At 37.5% G+C, this 21599-nt stretch overlaps 1 protein-coding gene across 1 annotated transcript in view; it reads left to right on the forward strand.

Moving 5' to 3' along the window:
• LOC123871028 (glucose-6-phosphate 1-epimerase) overlaps positions 1-21358 on the forward strand; it is a 51524-nt gene extending 30166 nt beyond the window's left edge. Inside the window, exons 3-8 of the mRNA XM_045914568.1 lie at positions 12799-12857; positions 13690-13846; positions 16132-16312; positions 16812-16968; positions 17352-17503; positions 18033-21358. Of these exons, the coding sequence (XP_045770524.1) occupies positions 12799-12857; positions 13690-13846; positions 16132-16312; positions 16812-16968; positions 17352-17503; positions 18033-18041 (715 nt within the window). The 3' untranslated portion in view covers positions 18042-21358. The remainder of the gene's footprint in view (positions 1-12798; positions 12858-13689; positions 13847-16131; positions 16313-16811; positions 16969-17351; positions 17504-18032) is intronic.
• Positions 21359-21599: the final 241 nt, after the last annotated feature.

The raw sequence follows: 21599 nt of genomic DNA on the forward strand, positions 1-21599 counted from the left end.
AATTTCCGGATTCTTGTATAGATATTTGACTTTTATCCATTCAATCCGGTAAATCAGATCAACTTTCAATTGTGATTTGATATTGAGTTTCTTCATTAATACTATCTTGATGACAGAATATTAAGTCTCACCTGACGCCACGATTTGTCACAATTTTATAAAAACAATCATATCTATAACTATAATCATTTTTAATATTGTCGTGCCTACTGTATTTTCATTCGACTGCGGCGAAGCCCAAAAGGAGGGAATGTGTTTGACCTGTACATATATTTTTTACGCTCGTTCCTATGTCCGCTCGTAACTACTCAACGGCTTTGCCGATTTTGATAAATGATACAACATTAGATTCGTCTTGAAGACGCGAGAGCCGCTGGGTATATACAATTCTTGAAAAATCATAATGGTGGATTTTATGCGCTTTAATGTGCGGGCTGAAAAAGATCAGTGCAAACCGCAGTCGGAATTGTTTTGAAAACTTTTAAATTAGGTACTTGTTTTCTAATTGTGAGAAGAACTTTCTAGACATTCCGGATTCTTGTATGGAATTATATCTCACGGGTGGGACAGTAGCTGCGTGCACTTGAACGCGTTTTTCTTAAACAAATTAGCCACACTTCATTACGCGGCCAAAGTTGAATTTGAGACTAATTGGAAGCAATGACTCCACAATTTGAAAGACTTGCACTAGTGTGCGAAATTCGATGATCTTACATTATTTTTCTCATGTTCACACGTAGGTACTACTTGAAAGTTATCCTATTCATATGTCAAGTTTATTGATTGCGATAGTTAGGTTATTAGCTCTTCGTATTTTCTTGCTTCCATCGTACCTACCTATGTCATTTGTTTTATTAATTCTAATCAAGTGTCGTAATATCCAACTGCCGCCTGTGCTAATTGGGAGATTTTCCAAGAACTCAATTGTCTCGTGCTCAAAACCACAAATCTTATAGGTACACTAGCTTATGCCCGCGATTTCTTCCGCGTGTCTACACAAATTTCAAACCGCCATTTCTTAGGGTTCGAATTTTCAAAAATCCTTTCTTAGCGAATGTCTACGTCATAACAGCTATCAGCATGCCTTCCAGCCCGATCCGTCTAGTAGTTTGAGCTGGGCGTTGATAGATCAGTCAGTCAGTTTTTCCATATAAGTATTTTATGTAAGTTAAGTAATAGATGATGCTTGCGATTTCATCCGCGTGAATTACATTTTTTGAACCTTGGGAATTTTTTGATTTTTCCAAGATAAAAAGTAACCTATATTCGTCTCCGTGTTTTGCACTTATGACCCAAAGCATTATGTTGAGCCGTACACCTATTCTAGGTGTAGGTAATGTGTGGTGTCAAATGTTACGTCTCTATGAATGAACATAATTTCTTTCTTTCTTACCTAAGTACTAAGTTTCGCCAATATGGAAGTGGATAGTCTGTGGAAATGTACCTAATAGACATATACACTTTCGCATTTATAATATAGTACCTATAGAATTGTATTTTGTACGGCTGACCATGACTTCCATAAGCTATCTTTTATCTTAGTGGAAGTTTCAAAATGGTTAAAAAAACATTAATTGGTGCACCTAGACCTACTTACTTATGTATTCTACTTATTGCAAATTGCCAGCTTAGCCTGATGATATACATCTTCGACATTTATAATTGCTCCGATAACCTAATTCCGTTCTTTGTACCCCAGCCCATTTGATAAAACTTACAACTACAGGTAATTGACTCTGCAATTTTATTGAGAGTGGAATTTTTCGAATTTTATAACTTCCCGCCATCGTACCGACGCGAATGGATATGGGCCGGTCGGTATATTAATGAATACCACTCATGGATAACAGGTTCTATTCATTACTCTCAGTGTAATTACATTGTGAGCTTATCTTTCAATAGCCAAGCTACTGGATGTAACGGACCAGCTAAAAATACAAATTGGCGTGGCAATTGCGTACGCCCTTTGGTAGGCAGGTAGGTAGGTACCTACGCATTGCTAATTTGCTTGGTTGGTTATAATTATATTCCGTTTTATATTTATGAGCTTCTTATTATGATTGAGAGCCTTTACGGGTGTTAAATTGTATATTTATTTTATGTTTATTTTTGGCATCGCCATTTTGGGCAAACCCAAAGTAGTTTAGCGTTTCGTTATGGTGCTGTTTAGAAGCAAAATCTTATATGAGTATTTTAGCTACCAATTATCCGTCATAATCTGTATTATTAGTTGCCATAACTTGAAATTGTAGATGAATTTCACAAAACTTTGCTGATAAAGTGATAACAATGTTGATAAGTGAGTTCATTAATAGCCATTAGATAGAATAAAGAAAAGCATTACCATTCTGCATCAGTTAAGACCACCGTCTGTCGTGGTGATCATGGACTACGGCGACCGATGGCAGGAAATACGCTATTGGTAACGCCAAGTATCAAGAATAGGCAGCTATTCGTCTATCAAGACTAGTTATTCGCGGTATACGCATAGTGCAGTATATTACGAGAATTTAGCTGGTAAACAAGCCGGTAGAAGCCTATCATTGCATTACATGGCTAGGTTTACGGTATACGTCAATTGTCGGTAGGTACCTACGTCGTTGTATGGGGTAAAGAAAATGTATCCACCATAAATCTTCTTGACCTTATCCCACGTTACGTAGGGTCGGCACAACATGTCTTCTTCTTTCACTCTCTTCTATCATCCATCAACGTATCATCCACCGCTGTTTCCACCATACTCGTATCTTATCATCAGAAGCTAGTAGCAGCATCTCACGAGAACATAGTTCATGTCAATGTTGAGAAGCGCATCTGTGTTCGCCATTAAGTGGATTCACAACTTCTGTACATATCGGGTATTGGTAAATGAACCATCACATAACAAGAATATTCATTCGTAGTATACGTATTACCCGAAGATGGCACTTAAGGGGACGGTATATTCCAGGTATAATTTCAAATCTAGAGATGGCGATACACATTGTATCGGCATCTCTCTTAGACGCCCCTGAACCGGTTGCGCATCGCCACAGTGTAGATTATTATTTTCACATCGCTCCTGCATTTAATCATTACGTCACCCCACTTCAGTGTTTACGATGGAGTAAAAAGTCAAGTTATGTATAAGTTTAAAATTCAAAGTTATAGTGATAAAAAATATTTATTATGAAATAATTAAAAATTTATTTAAAAAAATTAATCTGTAGGTATCATCAGAATCGATTACATTCGACTTCGCTGGGTTACTTTATTGTAATATATAACATTGCGTATCTATAAAAAATATTTGTACAAGTTAAATATTGTTTTATATACTACTAGAGGATCCCTGCGGCTTCGCCTGCGTTGATTTCGGTTTTTTTGAATCCCGTAGGAACTCTTCATTTTTCCGGGATAAAAAGTAGCCTATGTCCTTCTCCGGGATGTGTCCCAAGTCTGTACCAAATTTCATTAAAATCGGTTCAGTGGTTGGGCCGTGAAAACGTAGCAGACAGACACACTTTCGCATTTATAATATTAGTAAAGTATGGATTTTAATGCACACTGTTGCCAAGTTACTATCATTAGTTAGTAAACAGTCACTGATAAAAAAAAAAACAATATTATAATGTACTTTTATTGTTTTGTCAACAACGAGAAATAATGAATGAGATCTATTTACAATCATGCTAATAGGTGTCTTTTTCAACCTGTATGCTTATTATAGTAGGAGATTTAACATTTCACCAACTTTCATAGAATGAGATCACACACACAGAGTAACATTAAATTAAAATGGGCCTAAATAACCTTGACTTAAGGTCCTAAATTCAATTACACCGATTTTAATTTCTGGTTCTGTCTGACTGGCTATACATGAATGGATTAATTTGAGCTATAAAACAAGGCGGTTAAGGTCTATTTTACGTTAACGTTCTCATTATAAACCCCTATCTGCCAGTTTTGGTCATTACTGTGGTGACCATTACATTTGGCCTTGAAAGAAGATACTTCACATGGATAAAAGATTATAGCATGGACAAGTCCAAGTTTCTGAAATTTTCACTTATTGATAATGATAATACTATCATTCCTAATTACTTACATTTATAGGTAAATCTTATATTTTCTATATCTTATTGCTATTATAGATGCTGAGATTATAGAAATTACACTCAACTGAAATTCAATGAAAATATAGTTAGCACGGACATTACACAAGTAACTATTTATTGCATTTCACTAATTACCGAGATCGTAAAATCCTATTTTTTCATATTATCAAAACGTTTACAGTAAAAAAATATCACACGCGCTAGGCGTGCAAAAACACCTGAAAGAGATTATATGCACCTGCAGCCATAACAGGATAACATTATAATATATTTCGTGTTGTATAAAAAGCTGTTTTGTTTATAATCCTTGTTTTTGTTTATTCAATATGGTTACAGTCAAACCGGCCCGCTCGGAGCTAATAGCCATAAAAGTTAACTAATTAGGTGAAATATTCCAAAAGAGCATAAGTAGGTATGTACACATTCAATACGCTAACTTAACTGTTTACGTTAAGGTTCAAAGTCAAAGCGCTGGAGAAATGTTTTTATATGATACTGAACAAAGTCAAGACAGAGATTAAAATATTTTATAGCTTTTTTGTTATATTCAGATTCGGGCCATTGATTCAAATTTTGAATTTGTAGTAATTATGTTCTCTAATTCAGAAGCTGAGCTCTTTTTCTGGATGCCTATCATTAGGCATCCAGAAAAAGAGGTCATTACCTTTTCGCTAAAAGACAATTCTACGTTGACTGACATGAAAGCAAAGTGCCTAGTAAGCCAATAGACAATTCAGCTAGATGACATCAAAGCAGATTACCCAGTCAGCAGAGAGTCAACTTAGCTGTACGCCATAAAAACAGAATGCACAAGTAGCAAAACGTCTGGAATTGTGAATAGTCTGTATGATTAGAACACCTCATTAGCCAGACGTCAAATTACATAGTTGGATGACATAAACGCTGAATGAGATAGTATCTAAAACGTCTGGAAAAGTAAATAGTCTAAATGGTCTGTTGCTTGCTCCCTTTTTAATTTTTAACCAACTTCCAAAAAGAAGGTGGTTCTCAATTCAGCCTGTTTTTTTACCCCATTGCGGCAAAGCCTAAAGGAAGAGTTATGATTTTAGCAGTCTGTATATGTATGTGTGTGTGTTTGTATCCAGATTCTGTGTGTTCCACCGTAGCGCCGAAACTACTGGGCTGATTTTGATGAATGAGGTGTAAATCGATTTGTCGTAAAGATCCGGGTAACATAGGCTACATTTTATACGAAAAAAAATTGACCTAACGGATGTAATATGAAAAAAGTGGGGGTGAAAATGTACTACCACTAACTAACAATTGTGCCAGGACTGGTCCTGATGGGATTTTGAAGTTTGAAAAGGTGCAGTTGGTTCTCTTTATAACGTAGACCCGCACTAAGACAGGATTTTGAGAAATTTGATCTGTAAATTGACCAAATTATCATACAACAATACTACTTCTCACGAACCTATAAAAGCTACGAACAAACGATTTCAGTAGTTACATTTTATTACTGTTCTTACCTTTCGATTCAAAACAAGAAAAATTGATACACTGATTTGGCATTCCAAAACGAAGCAACTCTCGTCCTAATAACAATTTAATGTATACTTTAAGAATAACTGCATAAGGTAAGTTTTACAACGAATATTTTAACATAGATATTTTAATGTTAGTATACGTGAGTGAAAACACAAAAGCCACAAAGATCCTTTGTATTGACAAAGGCAAACACAATAGGATCTTTCATTTCTTGTAAATTGAACTAGTTTTATGAGAAAAAGTATTAAGTACGTATGAAATTTTGTTTTGCACATTTTCAACTTTTAAGCTGTGACAATAAGGTCTAAGTTGAAGGAATATTTAATAGTATGATTATTTTTTTGATCTATAAAACATTTATGACACTGCAATTTTTGGTCAAACTTATTATTGACTACTTAGTGACGTATATACATAAAAAAACCAGCCAAGTGCGAGTCAGACTCGCGCACCAAGTTTCCGTATCCATACTCAGGTATTTTTCCGACATTTTGCAAGATAAATCAAAAACTATTATGCTTAAAAATAAATTAAAATCAGTTTTAGAATGTTCAGGTAAAACCCTTTTATATGATACCCCACTTGGTATAGTTATCTTACTTTGAAAATTGAAACACATTGTTTTTTAATGAACCCATAAATTTATGGTTTTTGCCAAATTTCATGATTCTAGGTCAACGGGAAGTACCCTATAGGTATTCCTGACAGACACAACACACACGGACAAAACAGACTGACAGGCGGACAGATAGACAGACATACAGTTAGATAGACAGACAAACAGACAGCAAATTGATCCTATAAGCGTTCCGCTTTTCTTTTTGAGGTACGGAACCCTAATAAATGATATCATTGCATAGCAAGTGAAGAAACTAAAAATTATAACACCTTGGATAAACATCTCGGACTTGAAAGTGGATGTCATTTTCATAATAATCATGATCATCATCATCATCATTATGAGCCTGTGGATGTCCACTGTTGGACATGGGCCTTCCCTAAAGAGCGCCAGCCGCTTTATATCATCAGTCCATCGTGCTGGAGGACGTCCTACACTACGCTTGCTTATACGCGGTCTCCTCTCATCTTATTTTCATAATAATTAGTACTTTCCCCTAAAAACCTTTAAATTGATATCAATAAAGTTTTTTTCCATCTTATCTTCTAATACTTATGCATTTTACAAGTTTGGTTTTTGATCTTTGAGCTACCGGAATAGAGCACTCAGATTAATTAATTTTTATTTTCAAATTATAAGTCCTGGTCTATAATGACCTAATATTAGCTTCACTACACTGCAATGTACTGTTTACTGCATTCTTTTTAAAATAATTACTTTTTTAATGTAATAAATGCACAATATAAACTTATCTTAAAATCTAGAAAAATCCTAAATAAAAATACTTTATAACATAGTACTGAATTTACTACTCTATGGCATTCTGTACAATTACAGTATGACAAAATGCTTATGAAACCCGAAACAGGTCCTGCCGCGCTGAGGCGACGGGTATGACTGACAAGATAACGTAATTACGGCCCATAAGACTCAACAATAGGGTCGAAAATTCTTTGTACTCGCTCTGTACGCGATTTGAAGAGAATAAGCGAGGAAGCGTGAAATCAAATAATTTAGAATATAATTTGAAATATAGCACTTACTGTGAAATGATCGGACCGAATTATTTATTTGATTGTTTTACACCTATGGTGAAAGTTACGTCTTTAAGAGCTTTGTCATTAAAGAGAAAAACCCAAAAGTCTAAGGTTTTAGACCAAACTTCTGATTTTTTTTCTATCGAGGAAAGTTTGTCCAATCATGTTTTAATCGGACCAAATCCAAGGGGATATAATGAAAAATATCATATATTAATTTCAAATTTTTCGATCCATGCGTTCCTAACTTATTTCCATTTTAGTAAACTTTAGTATCGACGAAAACGGAGACCGCCGCGTTAACAGCATCTCCCAGAACATAGCTTATAATGGTGCCGCCAGACGCTTGCGACAAACACTAACATAACATGTGGACGGCTGTTTGATATTCTTGCTAACGCTTGGAAGCGCTGCGATTAGCATGCAAGGCATCTGTGGTGTTTGCTAATGCTTGCTGTATGCTGTTTGTCGCAAGCGTCTGGCGGCACCATAACGATGCTGAGAGAGCATCTCTGTTCGGGATTCGGTGGGTTCACAACTTCTGTACCTATATATCGGGCATTGGTACATCGCTTAGGTGGTGCAAATGTTTCTACCATAAATGTAACAACAAATACCAAGAATAACCATTCCCAGTGTACGTATCACAGAAGCTTACAGTAACAAGCATCTCACGAGAACATAGCTCATAACAATGTTGAGAAGTACATCTCTGCTCGGCATTAGATGGGCACATGAAAGCGCGAAACAATAGGCTGAGAGTCGCTGTGACATTGTTTCGATGCGCGGTTTTTGCGATACTCGTCATAACGGATGAACGCCTGCGCCTGCGATGATTAACTACTGTCAACCTTCAAATTGATCAATCACTAAGCAACATTAAGTAGTAATTATAAATATGCAGTGTTCCAATAACTGTGACTTTTGCATCAGATATCCAATTGTAATTCTAAAATGAACGATTAATTTTTCATCTGATTCAATTTAGAAAATGAGTTTTAACACGTTTTAATGCACTCGCTTTCTTGTCGGTATGTTGGTTTGTCTGTCTGTTCGGTTCAAATTTTGCTATCTATAATAATAATAATTAACAATAAGCTTAGTCTTCTTACAATCTTATAAAGTTCAACAAGCCCTAGATTGCCATCCTCCGATAGAAGATATTTAAGAGTATCATCGTAGTGTTTTTTAGGGTTCCGTACCTCCCGTACCTCAAAAAGAAAAAAGGACCCTTATAGGGTCACTTTGTTGTCTATTCTGTCCGTTCGTCTGTCATGAAAACCTATAGGGTACTTCCCGTTGACCTAGAATCATGAAATTTGGCCGGTAGGTAGGTCTTATAGCATACGTAAAAGTAATAATCCAAAAACCGTGAATTTGTTTTTTTTTTTTTTTAAAGAATACTAGCAATTTTTTAATCATGACTAACATTCCCCTTTCCCCTCCAACTAAGCGTAAAGCTTGTGCTAGGAGTGGGTACGACAATAGTGCAACGGCTGGGGTTTGAACCGCCGACCTTTCGGAATTCAGTCCACTCCTATAACCGTTGAGCTATTGAGGCTCAACATTGTGGTAACATCACAAAAAAAAATATTTACGAAAAAAATAATTTACTAAATCATATTAACTTGCAGTGTTCTTACGATGGTACGGGCGAGCCCACTTGCACTTGACTGGTTTTTTATTATTCGATTATCCTAACTGGATATCTACTGTGCCGCTGGCAATAAGGCAATGCCGATACGTATTTCGTTTATCGGAATTAATTCAGGAAACACAAAGGCTAATTAAAACTTAAAACACTTTGTCGATAATTGCAGCAAAGGAATCGATCCGCATAGCTACATTTTCTATAGCCATTGTTTCCAAAGGAGATGGCGGGGACGGAACGAGTTCGGGCGGTGAGGTAAAAACTCGGCCGATGCCGAAGGGAATGTATCAGTCGACCGCCGCCCTCCGCCCTCCCCTCTGGAAGGAATTCCAGCTGGAATCCCTAATTAAAACTTTATCTAGTCCCGCCTATTTTCTGGAATTCCCGTACCTTAAAAAGCTTAAAATCGCGAATCGCGATCGATCATCTTCGACTGTACATGATTTTTACAAAATCATGGATGCAGTATTGTTATCATTTTCGTCCATTGTAGGTATACCTATTCATATACATATTTTCATACGTACCTCGCGTTCGATTGCGAAAAATCTACAAATATCCTATCCAACTATTTATATTACAAATACGAAATTGGGTCTGTTGGTTTGTCCTTCAATAACGATTCAACAAGGCAAGGGATCGACGTAATTTTTTGCATCAATTTACCTAAAGACCTGGTGAGTACTAGTACATTGGCTACTTTATCTCGGAAAATCAAAGAGTTCCCCAAGAATTAAAAAAAATTCCACACGGATGCAGTCACGGGCATCACCGAGTCATCGATAAAGATGAGTGTCTTAAAATAATAATAATCAGAACAAAATATATAGGCACTTAATAATACATATAAAAATAATTGAATTATAAGTAAAAAACTCCATCAGCATAGTAACCAACACAATGAATCATAAATTACAGGTTGCATTATAATATCAAGATGGGTGCACCGATATACACATAATATAATAATAAGCACACGCACTTGACATTACGTTAGGAGTAATTCACTTTGCTAACGACACTGTAGCTGTTGCCTGCAGTTAACGAGTACACACTTACAGAATATTAATCACACTATAGATAATGTGGCCATACGTCTCGCTTACGGACAGACTATCCCCTTTTTAACACGCTTGAAAAAGCATAAGGGATGAAAAACTCTCAATTTAACGCGGATTTGACTTTTTTTGATGATTTCAATAGTAGAATTCGGTTAGAACTTAGATCATTGTAATGATTTTTATGATATATCCTCATAGTTTCCCGGGGAACAGTAAAAATTCTCACTATACAAAAACTGTTCTGCCTGGCGCTACATTATTCATTGGAGCTTTCAAAAATTTCGCGCTCGATACTCAAGCGATTTAGTTCTTATAGGTAATATGTACGAGTATTTGTGTCGTTTCACTTTTTTTGAAGCATGAAAATAATTTCATGTCTTGTAACTTCGCATTTCAAGTTTGATTATTTTAGGTCATATATTTTATTGAAGCACGCGACTTCATCCGCGTGGATTTAGGTTAGTAAGAATCCCGTGGAAACTCTGCTCCGGGTTAAAGAGTAGCCTATGTTAAGGTTTTAGGTGGTTTAACCATGCAAAAAATCACATTGATCTGTTGCTCCGTTGCGACATGATTGGAGGACCAACCAACCAAGGATAAATCAATAAACACACAGTCGCATTGAGAATATGTGTAGTGATTAGGTATTTCTCAATCTTCATCTTTTCAATGTCCCACTTTGAGCAGCTAAAATATGGCCATATTAGATAACTATAAATGACATTATGCTTAATTAAAAAAAAAAAAAACGCTTTATTAAGCACCTCTTACTAACAAATTTTATTATGAGAAGGACAAAAGCGTTTGTTACGATGTAATTCCAGATAACTAGGAATTTAAGCTAAAAAAGTAGCACATATTTTTTAATTGTCATAGCGCCTGTCATTTTTTGTCCTTTTCACCTTTACTCTCAAGTTCTGTTGCATATCTCTATTATATTAATATTTATGTTTACATTTTTTATAGTGCAGTTATTATGGCTAATTATTATTTATCTTTATAGTACCTATAATCTTTTTGAACACGCTTTTTTAACGCTCAAAGATTGGTTCAGGTGATAATGACGAATATCTTGCCTTTTGTGAAATTTGTTAATTTAAGTTGCACAATAACTTGAGTGAATAAAAAAACTTGAATAATTCTTAAAAGGCTTTCAATGGGATGCGTCTCGCACTACTTAGCATATGAATTTTGTAGTTTTTCGCATATAATTCGATTGAATATAGAGAAAATATAAATCTCTTACCAACAATAAAATCTACTTTTAGTAGACCTTAATTAATATTTGCTTTGTTATTAGTACATGTACCTATTGCTCAATTTACCAATAACTTATAGAGTTAACAATAACGTAGGTGTTAAGAGATTTATTTATCGCAGCCATATTGTTGCAGTTATCTATTGGTATTTACTTATTTCTCACCAATTGCAGTCTGTAGTCTGTACATGAATCGACACTTAATTTAATCTTGAAACTTAAGCAGAAATTATTCGAACTCGTCGGATGAGTCAGCTAAAGCCATGTCCTTAAATATCTTTAAGTACAAGTTATGCCTTTGTTACTTATTTGCTTCAGCAAAAATGTAAACGAGTAAAAACTACTACGTTATCATAAGTCGTGACTGCGAATGGATTCTGTTAATTAAAAGGTATGCAGCGAGTAATGGTTGTAAAAATTGGTCAGATTATCCCGCAATACGAATATGCGAGTTTCGTACGGTGACATCTGCCGAGAATCGACGTCGCCTGTCCGTTCGTCACAAGCTCCGAAATGCTAAAAATGGCATAAATAATTTATACGCGGCTTGCTGGGCTCCGTTTTTGTCGCGTCGCCGACCTGACCACTGATGCATTTATAATATAAGGGTGCTTTTTGCAGAGTCCCTCAGCCGCGTTGGAATGCAACCGCTAAAATTGATCTTGTTCCAAACGTGAGCTGGAAAGTAAATAGTATTGCTGGTGTCTTTGCACGACAGTTGAACTGTCGCGGCTCGCATGGCATTGTCTTCATCTCCACACGTCGATATACTTAAGTCTGAATGTTTTTTTCATTCATGGTAAAATTACGCTTATCTACAATTACATCTGGTGGAAAGCAATGACGAGGTCAAGTTGGAACTAAGAGCTACTTGCCTAGAAGATGCCTGTTCATCCATGCTTTAAAAATATCAGATTATGCATGAGTATAGATGCAACTTCATTTCTCTCAGAGTCACTCCACTCAGCTCTATTAAGATTTAAGCATAATACCATTGACTTAATGCATAATACTGAAAATTATTAGTTCATACCGAATAAATTACACTCAGTCGGAAATCAAATCGGTGGAGCTTTTTTTAACTTAATTTCTGAGTCAGTAGTTTCCTTTATTTGAATGATCAGCATACCGGTTCTTGCTTTTGAGCATAACAGGAAACTTATAAGTATTTTACGCTTGCAAATCTATTACCATGTAATTGGGTAGATATATTGAATCAATCCTTATTTTCTGAAAACCTCTTCCTTTTCTACCTTGTCTTCAACATTTTCAACTGCGGTAAGAGATTAAGATTTACTACAAAATATTACGAATTTCAATATAATATTTTTATGTTTGAAGCCTTGCCATAAACTTTTGCGAAACAGTATTTTCTCATCTTAGCCCTAATTGAAACTGCTTTGTAAGAAAATTTAGCAAGCTTAAACTTTTTCCTCGGTTAGAACTTTGTGGTATTCCGACAATCTTCTTTGAACCCTTTTGCAACGGGAATGAATGACTGATACTTTATAAAGTTTTCTTGTTTAAAATCGACGTAGCTAAAATTTTTATTTCTTTTTGTTTCAGTAAACAGGCTGTGTTCGATGGCAAGAGGGCGATACGAGGAGGAATACCGTTTGTGTTTCGTAAGTGTTAATATTTTATTTATTTTCAACTTTAGTCATCATCCCGGTAACCTATCGCCGGACTACCACACACTCACAGCACAGACCTCCTCTCAGAATGAGAAGGTCTTAGGCCATAGTCCGCCACGCTGGCCAACTGCGGATTTGCAGACTTCACACATCTTTGAAAACATTATGGAGAACTATCAGGAACGTAGGTGTCCTCACGATTTTTTCCTTCACCATTAAAGGAAGTATAATATTTGATTGCATGAAACGCACGTAACTTAGAAAAGTTAGAGGTATGTACCCGGGATCGAGCTCCTGATCTCCCGAATATGGGGTGCCTTAATCATTTGGCTATCACGTACTCGTACTTTACCAAAGTTGTAAACTACAACTTTCAGCATATATGCCTTAATATTATCAGTAATCACTGTCAAATATCAGTTATTGCGCATTTGAATATATATCAGAAATCTTTTCAGAGGATATCAGGAACTTTTTCAGAGTCAGCTAATTTAATGTGATAACAAAAGCGTCTTTTTGCTCTGACAAAAATAGCAAACCAAACTTAATTGACCAAAAGCTTTGTTTGCCAAAATTACTAAAGTAATATGGTCAATTAGACCAAAATTTTTGCTTGTCACTAAGCAAAATTATTAACAGCAATAAGACCAATCATTTGTTAAAGAATCGTGGCAAACAATCACAAATTAGCGTTTAAATTCTTCATTTTGCAAATTAATTGGATTTAAAAGATTCAAATAAGCCAGGTCAAATTAGTATCCATTTGGAAAGGATTGAATTGATTCCTCCTGTAATTCAAAATTACCTTTACGTAAATCCGCAGCTCAGTTCGGACAATGGGCGTTCGGGCCGCAGCACGGGTTCGCGCGGGTCGCGCGCTGGCACGTGGAGAAGATGCCAGAGAGACTGCCAAGCGGCGACGTGGAGGCAGTCTTCAGCCTTATGGATGACGAGTTCACGCACTCCATGTGGCATTTTCAGTTAGTATCTTTACGTAAATCCGCAGCTTAGTTCTGCCGGGCGCTGGCACGTGGAGAAGATGCCAGAGAGACTGCCAAGCGGCGACGTGGAGGCAGTCTTCAGCCTTATGGATGACGAGTTCACGCACTCCATGTGGCATTTTCAGTTAGTATCTTTACGTAAATCCGCAGCTTAGTTCTGCCGGGCGCTGGCACGTGGAGAAGATGCCAGAGAGACTGCCAAGCGGCGACGTGGAGGCTGTCTTCAGCCTTATGGATGACGAGTTCACGCACTCCATGTGGCATTTTCAGTTAGTATCTTTACGTAAATCCGCAGCTTAGTTCTGCCGGGCGCTGGCACGTGGAGAAGATGCCAGAGAGACTGCCAAGCGGCGACGTGGAGGCAGTCTTCAGCCTTATGGATGACGAGTTCACGCACTCCATGTGGCATTTTCAGTTAGTATCTTTACGTAAATCCGCAGCTTAGTTCTGCCGGGCGCTGGCACGTGGAGAAGATGCCAGAGAGACTGCCAAGCGGCGACGTGGAGGCAGTCTTCAGCCTTATGGATGACGAGTTCACGCACTCCATGTGGCATTTTCAGTTAGTATCTTTACGTAAATCCGCAGCTTAGTTCTGCCGGGCGCTGGCACGTGGAGAAGATGCCAGAGAGACTGCCAAGCGGCGACGTGGAGGCAGTCTTCAGCCTTATGGATGACGAGTTCACGCACTCCATGTGGCATTTTCAGTTAGTATCTTTACGTAAATCCGCAGCTTAGTTCTGCCGGGCGCTGGCACGTGGAGAAGATGCCAGAGAGACTGCCAAGCGGCGACGTGGAGGCTGTCTTCAGCCTTATGGATGACGAGTTCACGCACTCCATGTGGCATTTTCAGTTAGTATCTTTACGTAAATCCGCAGCTTAGTTCTGCCGGGCGCTGGCACGTGGAGAAGATGCCAGAGAGACTGCCAAGCGGCGACGTGGAGGCAGTCTTCAGCCTTATGGATGACGAGTTCACGCACTCCATGTGGCATTTTCAGTTAGTATCTTTACGTAAATCCGCAGCTTAGTTCTGCCGGGCGCTGGCACGTGGAGAAGATGCCAGAGAGACTGCCAAGCGGCGACGTGGAGGCAGTCTTCAGCCTTATGGATGACGAGTTCACGCACTCCATGTGGCATTTTCAGTTAGTATCTTTACGTAAATCCGCAGCTTAGTTCTGCCGGGCGCTGGCACGTGGAGAAGATGCCAGAGAGACTGCCAAGCGGCGACGTGGAGGCAGTCTTCAGCCTTATGGATGACGAGTTCACGCACTCCATGTGGCATTTTCAGTTAGTATCTTTACGTAAATCCGCAGCTTAGTTCTGCCGGGCGCTGGCACGTGGAGAAGATGCCAGAGAGACTGCCAAGCGGCGACGTGGAGGCAGTCTTCAGCCTTATGGATGACGAGTTCACGCACTCCATGTGGCATTTTCAGTTAGTATCTTTACGTAAATCCGCAGCTTAGTTCTGCCGGGCGCTGGCACGTGGAGAAGATGCCAGAGAGACTGCCAAGCGGCGACGTGGAGGCAGTCTTCAGCCTTATGGATGACGAGTTCACGCACTCCATGTGGCATTTTCAGTTAGTATCTTTACGTAAATCCGCAGCTTAGTTCTGCCGGGCGCTGGCACGTGGAGAAGATGCCAGAGAGACTGCCAAGCGGCGACGTGGAGGCAGTATTCAGCCTTATGGATGACGAGTTCACGCACTCCATGTGGCATTTTCAGTTAGTATCTTTACGTAAATCCGCAGCTTAGTTCTGCCGGGCGCTGGCACGTGGAGAAGATGCCAGAGAGACTGCCAAGCGGCGACGTGGAGGCAGTCTTCAGCCTTATGGATGACGAGTTCACGCACTCCATGTGGCATTTTCAGTTAGTATCTTTACGTAAATCCGCAGCTTAGTTCTGCCGGGCGCTGGCACGTGGAGAAAATGCCAGAGAGACTGCCAAGCGGCGACATCGAAGCATTTTTCAGCCTCACAGATGACGAATCCACTTATTCTATGTGGCATTTTCAGTTAGTACTTTTACGTAAATCCGCAGCTGAGATCGGTCGCGCGCTGGCACGTGGAGAAAATGCCAGAGAAACTGCCAAGCGGCGATGTCGAAGCATTATTCAGCCTCATAGATGACGAATTCATTCATTTGGGCTTTTGGTTAAAATAAAGAAATGCGTTTCAGGATTTTTGAAAATTTTACCTCCTCACCAATTTTTAAAAATTCCGAGTGAAGCTGTGGCATGTCACTTAGTAATTAATAATTAATTTTGCAGATTCAGATTGACATACAGACTTATCTTACGAGAGAAGGAGCTGCACTTCAATATAGGCGTGTACAACCCGAGCAAGGAGCTGACGTTCAGTTGCCAGCTACTGCTGCACACTTACTTCAAAGTGCCCGACGTGCGGCGCTGCCAGATCACCGGCATGCACGGCTGTATGTTCATTGACAAGGTGAGGAATTGTACTTCACACGTGCTTTGATTGTCACTGATTTGCGGATTTTTTCACTGGCTTTACGGCTTTGGATTCTAACCCTTTTGAACCTAATCGCAAATTCTGCTGATTTTTACACAGAATCGCTTAGCTTTAGAATCCTATAGCACATACGATATTTTTAGCATCGGCGAGCGTATTCTCGGAATCCCGCAGACTTTTACACGGAATCGCTTAGCTTTAGAGCCCTAGCACACACGATATTTTTAGCAACAGCGATCAGCGATTCTGTAACTGCGTCGATGCTGCATCGCTGTACGAAAATGGACTTGATCGCAGCGATCAGAGATTGTATGTGTGAGGAATTGAGCGTTCAAACGCGGCATAAAGCATCCGAAAAACAACTAACACTAAAAGTACTGACTACTTTGACCCTTCGAGGTATATACTCGTATTTTTGTCATAGTCTTAGAATTGTATGTTGTTTTATTATGTATAATTTTTGTTCGTACTCCAGACCCGGGAAGGCGCGGTGTACCAGGAGACGCGGGAGGTGGTGACCATCAACGAGTGGACGGACCGCATCTACCAGAACACGATGCAGGAGCACATCATCACCAACGTGGTCAGCGGACGCAAGATGAGGATACAGAAGTACAACTTCCCCGACACTGGTGAGCCCTGCCTTTAGTTTAGAACGGTTTAGAACCGCCCACAGAATCACACACTCAAACTAAAAATTCCTTAAATTCTATAGTTCTCGTACAACTCCACCTACGGGCAGTCACAGCGTGCATCGACAACAACAGTCGTACAGTAAAATATAATAACAAAACAATAAAATATAATAAAAACCCCTAACCCGGTGGTTACGCATACGTCCACGCTTTACCCAAGCGGTATGCCATGTTTCATACATTACAACGCAATGGTACGCGCTACGCAACGCTTAAGCAGCCTGTGTGAACGAGCTATAATGCCGCCATTTTCGATTTATTTATTTATTGGCACGAGTTACATTCGTTGAAGTATATGAATGGTCCGGTCCTGTTCGCAGTGATCTGGAACCCCTGGGCGGAGTTCGCGAAGGAGATCCCTGACTTCGGCGACGACGAGTTCCCCAACATGGTGTGCGTGGAGGCCGGACGCGTCGCCGCGCCCATCGTGCTGCTGCCCGGCACAGCCTTCGAGGCCAGCCAGATACTGCAGGTGGGGAATAACTCTCAGATATGTTTTCTTCTCCTTTTTAGTGTTCTTCAAAGGAGCTCCTAGGATAACTTCGTTGTCTGACTGTCAAACCCCATCAAGGGAATCAAAACCTACAGGGTACTTCCCGTTGACTTGGAATCATGAAAAGTGGGTAGCAATGTCTTATAGCGCAAGTAAAGGGAAAAATCCGAAAACCATGAATTTGTGGTTACATCACAAAAAAATGTGTTATATTTTGTACGATGGTACGGACGCCGTGTGCGAAGTCCTCCAATTCGCACTTAGTCAGCGTGGTAGACTATGGCCCAAAATCCATCTCACTCCAATAATCATGCCAATATTCGAGACCAAATACTACCTACGTATTTATTTAACAAGATGATTGAAAATAGACTTTTTTAAGAGCAAAAAATTAAAACGTTTATTTTCAATCTCTCAGAGGAGAGGAGACCCGTGCTCTGTAGTGTGTCGGCGATGGGTTGATCACGATGATGATGATGAGTTGATTTGATCGTTTTTCCATTTCCAGGTGATGTAGGGAGCAGGCGTCTCCCCCCGCAGCCGTCCACACTGTGAAGTCAATTCCAGTGAATATTCTAACGTTTATGACAATATTGGTACTGATTCTGAACGCAACTAAATTTTAGAGTATTCGCCTCTTTTTCTTACCAATGTAATAAGAAAAGGACAGACGAACCTAATTTAATTTAGAACTGTCAAACTTCCTGACAGTGGCGTGCCAGTCGTGAGCCTATTGTTTAAATGCACTAAAATTTTGAGTGTTTAAATTTAAAATTCATTTTCCGTCCTTTTTTAGCAATATTAAAAAGAACAAGATGTAGATACTCTAAAATTTAGAGAAAAGCATCAGAATCGACGCTATTGTGTCTCCAACATATCTCTAGGAGATGCAATTAATCTGAATCTTCATATCCTTGTCTGTCTTCTTTGTTACTCTTTACAGTTCAATTAACTGATTTGATTGGCTAAAATTGCTATAAATTCAATATTGCGGATTCTTGGGATCCTTTATTTGGATATCGAATGAAAAGGGCTAAGTGAGTATTATCCCAGAATACATAATACTACCTTTCAGGTACAAAAGGCTCGCTCTGAAATAACTTTCAAATAAACAGTGACTTTTGCAACGCAATAAAGTGCATTTTAGCTCACATAGCACTGTGGCCTAAAATTTAACAAGCGCCTCTCTTTCTATTACGTAAATACTATCTCTCTTGTATGAGATAAGACTCGAGAGCCGTGGAAGGGGCGCGTCGCCGTAGATGTATTTCACGGAACGTTTTACGAACGAATAGTTTTGTTGACGCCAATATCCTTTGACTAAAAGGTTAATTTTCACCCAGAAAAGTTGTATTTGTGAGTAATAGCAATAAAGAAGGCGTAAAAAAACAGTGCGGTAATCTTTAAGCGCAGTTGAAGTAAAACTTCTTTGACGTTGAAACAGATACTACGATTTTTGCCTCTATCATTTGTATGGGATTACGTAACAGAGAGAGCAATAATTATTATTTATACTATCTTCTTTCCGCGGGTAGAGTATAGTAGTTTTAATAGTCAGCTGTAGTGAATAAAAAATCGAGCTTTTATGCTATGACATTAGCCAACTACAATACTGACTTCCTACTTAAAAACCTCAATTAAATATGGCGGCCTCAAAACAGTTGTTTGGTTTGTCAAACATTTAGAATACGCGCGTTATTCCCCGTCGCGTCCGATATAAGATCAGTTTTACTTTAAAGTACCACCTAAAGAAGTTTTACGTCACTGTATGATACTTAAAACATTATTACTTACTAAGCGAAGTTCAAAATAAATTATGAATTAAAACATTTTATTCCTAATAAACATTCCTTAACTATAATAATAATGAATACAAATACGTAACACACAAATAAGACATTTTTTTTACAAATTAGCCATTTTTTGTCAAAATAGACGTATGAGTTTGACTAGGAACGAAGAATTCTGTAACTGAATAATGAATTTGGAAGTTAGTTATATCAAAATCCTGCTTTCTTGGAATTTTCCAAACTGTAACTTCAATTGATATGGACAGTAGGTTCATTCTTTAATTTTCTTGTTGTAATAAAATAAAATTGGTCGTCTCTAAGACTTTCTTCGTCTTCCTATCTTTATTCTTTGTAGTTATAAAGACGTGTTTCTATTAGTAATGTTCCTGTTTTATGTATGTAACAAAACTATTTTAAGAATTACATTCCGGTGTTACAATTTACTGATAATACATAATAATTTACTCTAGAAGTCTATACTATTAATTTTAATTTTGCCGAAATGTTTAATATGACTTTTGTCTATAATCTACAAAAAGTAACAATTTTAGTAAAAGGGTTGGTGTAAAATTAAGTAAGGCATTTTCAAAATCGGTTATTTAGGTACTGTCGATAGAGTAAAATTACACTATTAATTTTTATCATGTTTGTATCAAATCGATTACTTTTTAATTTCTAATATGGAATCGATATCATGATCATCTGTCAAATAATCGATTTTGCACATATCACTGACCATACTTAAATACTATTATTTAATTGATTGGCTTGGTACATGAAATAAAAAAAGCATGATAATATATATGATTCTAGTACTTATTGCTGTAATAATCGAATTGTTGTATGTAACTTTATTCTATCGATTTAAACTATTTTTTTTTTGCAAAGTTTGTACCTTTCGTCATTTTTGTGTAAAATATACTGTCTTTTAACTTGTTTTGACATTATATAATTAAATATTAATAATACTTACCGCTCACTCGCATCACAAAATACTCATGACAATATTTTTGTTTAGTAACTTATTTTTATAAATGTTAGCTGTTAATGCAATGCTTTATAATAATAATTTATGAATAGTTATGTAATAGAAAAATGATTTTGATTACAACGATTTCACTTTGCCTTTGTCGAAAGTCAATTACACTCTTGCCTCTTTTTCGGGATTTCTGAATTAAATGTGAATATAAGTAAATAATAGTTTTAGGCTTGATAAAATTACAGCAAATAATTTCTCCTAGTAAGAGTTTTGCGGATTACGTCAGTTTCCGTAACATTTTTCGTTACCGATTTTGATTTACAATGTTTTTCACTAGGGGCCCTGTTTTAGATGCATAAAGAAACTCTGTATTCGGAAAACCAAATTCGGTTAAAAACAATCTCTTACTAGAGGTACAGAAATGAATACATTTTCTTTTACTGACTAATATTTTGAACACATTTTTTTTCTTTAAAAAAAAGGTGATCCTTATCGATTCGAGTTTATATTACGCGCCTAAAATACCACTGTAACCGAATGTCATTAGTCAGAAATAAATAATAATTAATGTACATACAGCCGCATAATTTGTACAAATTGACATTATTTTTTTATGTACACTATATTTTGTACTTTTTTTATTTGGAAACGTTTTGGAGGCTTTTAAAGTATACGACAAATAATATAAGAGTATGTACTTAGATGTAATAAGTTCCTTGTTCTTTTTAAGAATAAAATGCAATTTAATGGGTACTTGTAATAGTTGTAATGTTTTGTAAGGTTTTCCACAATAATTGTTGAACGATGTTATAATATAAATAATGATCTAAAATGTACTATGTTCTCGCTAAACCAGTTATATGGTAATCATAAAACTGACATGATTATATAATATTTATAGTTTCATCCAAATATGTATTATAAAATAATAATCGATTCAGTGACATCAAATTTTAAAACCTCTCGTAACATTATTGATATTAATACCGGTGATTTTGAACATCGAAAATTATTAGTAAAAACTGTACTTCCATAGGTGCAATAAAGTGAAGTAATTAGAAAATACCTACGTGTTTTTTTTTTGTTGACCCCCGTCACTTACCTATAAGTTAGGATAGCCATCTGTTTTATAACGATTTTTAGTAGTGTGTATATCGGTTTCACTAGACGATTTAGGTAGAGTGTGGGTTGCGAGTGACGTAAAAATCAAAGAATTCAACATCGCTGTCACAGGAGCAGTCTGTCATATATCTGATCTGCTTTTGCTTGGTTTCAGTACTTTTAAAGTAAATTCTTGAAATTCACG

Source organism: Maniola jurtina, chromosome 2, assembly GCF_905333055.1.
Source record: "Maniola jurtina chromosome 2, ilManJurt1.1, whole genome shotgun sequence".
Classification (NCBI taxonomy): Eukaryota; Metazoa; Arthropoda; class Insecta; order Lepidoptera; family Nymphalidae; genus Maniola; species Maniola jurtina.